Source organism: Stegostoma tigrinum, chromosome 21 (genome assembly GCF_030684315.1).
Source record: "Stegostoma tigrinum isolate sSteTig4 chromosome 21, sSteTig4.hap1, whole genome shotgun sequence".
Classification (NCBI taxonomy): Eukaryota; Metazoa; Chordata; class Chondrichthyes; order Orectolobiformes; family Stegostomatidae; genus Stegostoma; species Stegostoma tigrinum.
Genome location: NC_081374.1, coordinates 21,981,013 through 21,987,679, shown reverse-complemented (window position 1 = coordinate 21,987,679; position 6,667 = coordinate 21,981,013). Strand labels below are relative to the sequence as shown.

Sequence of the window (6,667 nt, the reverse complement as noted above, 5' to 3'; positions counted from 1 at the left end):
ATTATCAAAACAGCCAAGATCTTGTTGAATGGAGAAGCAGACTTGATGACTTGCCCTACAACATATGGTCTAAGACACATCATTCTGACTAAGAATTACATGCCTATAACCTCTACAGTTACAGTCAAAATGCTGGACTCCATTCCTAACAGTACTGTGGGTGCACCTGCGCCAGGTGGAGTACAGTGGTTCAAGAAGGAGCTCACCAATTCCCTATCAAGGGCAATTAAGGCTAACAACAGTCATATTCATGAAGGAATGACAAAAGATCAACTGACTGGAGCTCTGTCCACATTAAAGGCCCACAAAAGGTGATTTTTTTTTCAGGTGAAACAATTTGACATATAGAACATGAGGTTCATTGAATTATCCCCTTATCCTGGAGTCACTTAGTCGAAATGTCATGCATGTATTACTGTCTTACGGTCATCGGAGTCAGTTTAAAAAAGATCGAAACTGAGGCCTGGCTACATTGCATATGTGCACACATGCAGAAAATTTTCACCATGAAATTTCTATTGCCTAATTTAAACCGAAGTACTGCTATAGCTCTAGGGAGGTTGCATTTGACAATCAGGAAAAGATGTGATGCACTTTGTAATTAACTGCATTAAAACTGAAATAATTTAGACCTAAAAGTTAAATTTATGCTATTTAGTCATTATTTATTGTTGTAAATCGTTGAAGAGATAAAATTCCATATTCCATGAACATACATTGGCAGCAAACTCTTCATAAAATTTTCTCCAGTTCAGTTAAATGATCATCTTTCCAGGAGATGCACATTATTACTATTAGGTACATTATGTTTCTGTGATTTTATTTGTAATGGAGATCAATATTGTCAACATTGTTATATGTCACTGACAAGAACAATTAATTTGGACGATAAGTACACCGAGTATAATTTTACCATTTAGTTCAAAGGATCCATTAATTATTGACAGACATGTTCTGTACTTTATTCTCCAAACTGGTATCAGAGAATGCAGGTTTCTTCTTGCTCCCTTCTTGCTGCTTCTTCTGTTTTTTCGATGGTTCCTGATCAATTGGTGCAGGCTTAACAAACCTGATCAGCTCAGTTAAACCTATTGAATGCAGCATATATTTGTGGGTAGACAAAGATGAAACACTTCCTTTAATGGGTTAATGTTCAGAAAATCAACTAATTGTAAGAACTGTAGCTTTAATTTCCTGTAGTTGTAAGTAAACCATTCAAAGGAATTTGAAAACATCAGTTGGAGTAGAGGTTTGCTTTGTTTGAAGAACCCAAAACATGCTTAGCCAACAATTATAACCTTCAAGAAAATTATTTTCATCATTTCCCATGGATTTACTTCATCTTACTGAAGGATCTAGTGAGCACCCTTTGCAGAAAGTAATGACTTTGATATCACACAAAGAGTGTTAAGCAGGTTTTTGAATTATTTGGTCTGATTCAATCCTGACTCTGCTTATGCAAGTCCCACCTTCCAGTTACAATTGCCTCACGATGACAAAAGAAGGTTTTAGGGGTGATTTTCCTTGACTGCCTTCGGGGTTCTCAGGGTAATGCTCATGGTCCCAATCGCTTCCTCAGTCAGGATCAAACAGAAAACCTTGTAATCTGTAGTGCTGAATATCAAATTTCTCAGTGAATCTGTATGTGCTTGTTAAAACAATGTCCAGTTTCACAGTAAATAAAGGTTCTGTGAAGGGAACTTCAAAACATTACACAATTTTCTGGGATGAGAAAATGTCATTTATCAAAAGCTCATCCATTAGTAATCCAGGGCTAGCAACATATCCTTCATCTAAGGAGTGCAAGTACAGCAAACTTTGTTTTAATTGGGACCTTATGAACCAGCGCTCTCAATAAACCGGCAAAAATTATACACAAATACCATGACGTTTACTGTATTATTCTGTCCATTATTACAGTTTGTAAAATTTATTTATCTCAATGTAAATATATTTGTTGTTCAACTGAATGGTCCTATGAAATATCAACAGTTGATGCAATTTTGAGTCAATGCCTTTTCAAATATCACAGTCAACCTCAATATCTGAGTGTCATTTGAGGGTATGAGTGAGAAGGCTCTCTGCTGATAAGTACTAAGTAAGGCAATATTGCAACAGACAGCATAAACAAGCAATTTATGCTGTAAATAAATGTATAACAGTGATGAATATGCCCCCTGCATTATGTTTCTATTACTTGGTGCGTGTTTTTACAGTGATTATTTTTTATTATTTGGAATATTTGATCAACCTGCACACTCCTGATCCCACAGGTGCTAGTTAAGACTAGGTTTGCTGTATCTAATTCCAAATGCTCCCATCATTTAACACTGATTTCAACTACTTTCATAAGATTATTTAGAGCCTCAGCTTGGATTTCGTCTTTGTCACTTATTGTCAGTGTCTTTTTAATCATTATTTATAAATTCTTTTACCTTCCCTTCCATATCTGCTTAAATTATCTCAGCTCCTACCTTCATATTAGTGACATTTATTTGATCAGTTCATCCAGTTCAGAACCAGCTCATCACTCCTATTTGATTTATTCCATAATAGTCTGGTTATATATTAATCCAATACCACTTGACTTGCAGCTACGGGCTGGCTCATAATTTAATCCCATTATTATATTCATGGCATTTCACATTGTACCAAAGATTGATAATAACGTAAGAGCTATTTTAAGGCATTTAACTAGATTTAGGCAGATTATATTGCACATGACATAATTTTGAAGTTAGTTATTGTTGTAGTGCTATAAACATTGCAGCCAATACGCACATTGTGAACAGCACTGCGACATTGATTTTTGCGACATAGGTTGATAGCTAAATATTGGCCAGGATAGTGGGTATAACTCGCGTGTTCTTTTTCACTAAGTTCAGTCATATTGCTAGTGGGACAGGGGCCAAACACTAAACACTTGGTCTGTCAGACTCTTACACTCATGGACACTTTCTCTACTTACCTGGTGGCATGTATGGCCTTAGGATTTCTGGCACCATTATACCTTCTTCAGTCTGGTAATTCTCAAGGATAGCACACATAACACGAGTTGTTGCACACATTGTAGCGTTTAGCATGTGCACAAATTCAGCCTGGGAACAAGAGTAGTGTGATATTTATTGTGAATTTTTTTTTGTTTAACTACAACCTTAAAATGAAAGAATTCTCTTTTAAATCAATGGGCTCTTCTTTCTCTTCACCCCACAATTTTCCATCTTAAATCAATCCTGTATAACAGCTCCTATTATTTCACAAGTACTGGTTGTCCACCAGTACAGTTACAAATAATTCAAGTCTCATATCTCAGCTTTGGCTGGGGCAGATTGTTTAACCATGCCAGACATCACACACAAGCCCAACCTCATCCTCACTTGACATCCAATCACATGCACCTCCACTAAGAATTACTCATGGGAGATCAGGGCTACTGGAAATCCTAGCTGTTTCCCTTCTCTGGGTTACCAGCCAAACTTAGCTGCCTTATCAAGTGTAACTGAATGACTATCATAGCCAGAATTTCTTGATTTGAGAGACTGATTCCAATGCTACCGATTTATACAGTCACATTCTTCATCACTGAATAAGCTTTACTGAATACAAAAGTACCAATTTTCATTCAAGAACTGTCAATCTGTCCAGCTGAGTATGTCAACTGACAAGTCCATCATAATGTTCTGATTTAGGTATAGATTATAAATGCATCAAGCAAAATTCTATTTAATAAAAATACTCTCTTCCACTTAGATTTTCCTGCCTTATACGATTTCCTTTAAAATTATTGTTTTGATCCTTTCCCTATACTTTGGTGGGTAAGTGTTTGTTAAGTATAGTAAGACTTAAATAAGGAAGTACTTTGAGCAGAGTACCTCCCCGTAACCAGATCATTCAGGATGTGCCAAAATGACTTGCATGCTTCCATAATAATAACCATACCAGTGGTCAAACATTCAACTGTTATTAAATGCTTCCTGAAAATGTGGATGCCAGTTAACAAATAACAGGACTTGTTTGTAGTCGTGCCAGAATTGAACATCACATTGATGCCTCCCTAAGAACTGAGGATATTTGCTCACAAGACTTTGGAAAGTCACAAATGTTATCAACAGTAACTAGCGAGCATGAGCACTAACCAAAAGTTAGTGTTCTGAAGGACATAGCTGCCAGGCTGGGCCTGTGTTAGGTGCTGACAAATGCAAAACAAGGAAAAATACTACGTAACTTCACCATCACCATTCTACCTATTGAGTTTTTTTTGGTCCATTACAATTTTGTTAGTAAAGATCTCTGTGGAGAATTTGACCTGGCCTCATACTGAGTATGTGTTCCATTGTGTGGAATAGCAGAATCATCATGCTAATTGGGAGAGATTCAGAATCAGCCTGGCAGTTCAAAATTGAACACTTAAACCAGCAGCAGCAAATTAACTGCATTTTACCATAGTCTGTATCCCAAGGATCCAGACCATCCCTTTCATTATCTTTAAGACAAGAATCAACCCTCATTCAATGAAGGTTGTTCAGTTGTAACCAATCCACCAGTAGTTGATGAGAAACTATTGGCCAGAAACTTCTGTGCCTGTTGTACAAGCACCTTTACCAAATGGATTCCACTGATACAAAGCAGCAGTTCATTGCCAGTAAGAGGTAATTTGGAAAGTGCTTTAAATACACAACACCCTTGAATGAGCAAAATGAAAGTGACTTTTGAAAATTCATTTGTTCAGCATATCCCAACAGAAACAAGTAAAACAACTGAAGCTTTCCCTCACTTTCCTTTTCGACAAATGGCTACATTCATCAAGACAAAGGAATTTTCTGTTGTCGAAAGGAACACTTCCATTTTTGCCATCCCATACCTCGCTCAAAGTCAACCAGGATAGATCACTGTGAAATACAGTACTAACTCAATCCAATTCAATGTTACTTGGACGTTGTATAAAAACAGAACTGCCAAAGCGAATTTACCAATTGGAGATGGAAAAATGTGGTGTTGTAGTAATGGCATGAGACCTAGTAATCCAGTGGCTCAAACTGGTGATCTTGAGACACAGTTTGGATCCCACAATGGCAACTGGTCTAAATTCAAATTAATAAATCTGGAATTGAAAGCTTGTCATAGTACGGTGACCACGAAACTCTCAGTAATTGTCGTGTAGCGTTGTAGAATAGACAGACCTAAGGATTCAGGCATATAATTCTTCGAAACTTGAACCACGGGTAGAAAAGGTCGTTAGCATGCTTGCCTTCTTTGCTCAGACCATAAAGTATAAGCGTTGGGGCGTCAGATTGAGGTAGTACAGGACATTGCTGCTCCCTCTTCTGGAGTAGTGTATGCAGTTCGGGTCACCCTGCTACAGGAAGAATATTACTAAATTGGAGAGTGTTCAGAAAATGTTTCCCAGGATGCTGCCGGGGATGGAGGGATTCAGCTTTACAAATAGGCTGGGACTTGTTTTCACTGGGGAATAGGATTTTAAGGATAATCTTAGAGGTTTATTAAATCATGAGGGGCACAGATAAGGTCTTTTTCATAGGGTGAGGTGGGGTGGACTTCAAAATTCGGGGTATATTTTAAGGTGAGAGGAGAAAGATTTAAAAAGGACATGAAGAGGCAACTTATTTTACAACAGAGTGTGGTTCATGTACGGAACAAACTGCCAGAGAAAGTGGTGGATGCAGGTACAGCTACAACATTTAAAATACGTTTGGAAAAGCACAAGAATCGGAAAAATTTGTAGGGATATGGGCCAAACACAGGCAAGTGGGATTAGTTTAGTTTGGGAACATGGTTGGCGTGGACTAGTTGGGCCAAAGGGTCTGTTTCTATATTTTATGACTCTATGGGTCTTTAAATTCCTGGAGAAAAGAAATCTGCTGTCCTTGCCTGGTCTTGCTGGAATGTGATTCTAGACTCAAAGCAATTAATTCTTAACTTCCCTCTGAAATGCTTTGCAAGTCTTCAGTTAAAGGCCAAATAAGAATGGGTACCAAACGGTGACCTTAGCAGCAACACCCATACCCCATTAAAGAATCAAGAATTATTTTAAGACTAGTTAAGTGCCAATTTGTGCAAGCAAAGGACGCCTTTGTCTTGCATCCACAAAGACAGGTCGTACAATGTTTTTATTAAGTTACAATTTTCTGGGAGTTGTTCTGACTTCATCAATTTTACTCTGGATTTTCAAAGTGAAAGGGCAGGGTGTTGCACTGCATCATCTCATCACTTTATATCTGTTGACTCACTTTGTCCATCATTTTTTTGGTTTGTCCATATCGGATTCGTAACCTTCGCGCTTGGTAATCTGTGCAGTTAGAACAAGACACTAACTCCCGAAAGGCAACAGAGCCAGGAAACCAGGCTTCTAAGTCGAGCTTTTTACTTGCTGCATGATTCAATGCACCTAATAAAGAATAAACAAAACACATTTCACAATAGTTTATGATGCAAATTACATGAATCAAATAGAGTAAAAGTATATTATTTCATTTGGAAAAGTTTTTGACAAGGAAACAAGTGGCCAAGATCTAGAGACATAAGGTCACCCTTCTAACTGCTCTGCCCATATCCTTTCAAGAAATTCATAGAATTGTGAGTGCAGAAAACAGCCACTTAGCCCACTGTGCCTGCACCAGCTCTCTGAACGAGCATTTCACTTAGTGCA

The 6,667-nt window shown here is 37.8% G+C and overlaps 1 protein-coding gene across 1 annotated transcript in view; it reads right to left on the bottom strand.

Annotated features, from left to right (window-relative positions):
- Nucleotides 1–639: 639 nt before the first annotated feature.
- sars1 (seryl-tRNA synthetase 1) overlaps nt 640–6,667 on the bottom strand; it is a 30,627-nt gene continuing 24,599 nt past the window's right edge. The window contains exons 9-11 of the mRNA XM_048553598.2: nt 6,249–6,406; nt 2,969–3,098; nt 640–1,088 (exon numbers count right to left, since the gene is read on the bottom strand). Coding sequence (XP_048409555.1) covers nt 934–1,088; nt 2,969–3,098; nt 6,249–6,406 — 443 coding nt within the window. The 3' untranslated portion in view covers nt 640–933. The remainder of the gene's footprint in view (nt 1,089–2,968; nt 3,099–6,248; nt 6,407–6,667) is intronic.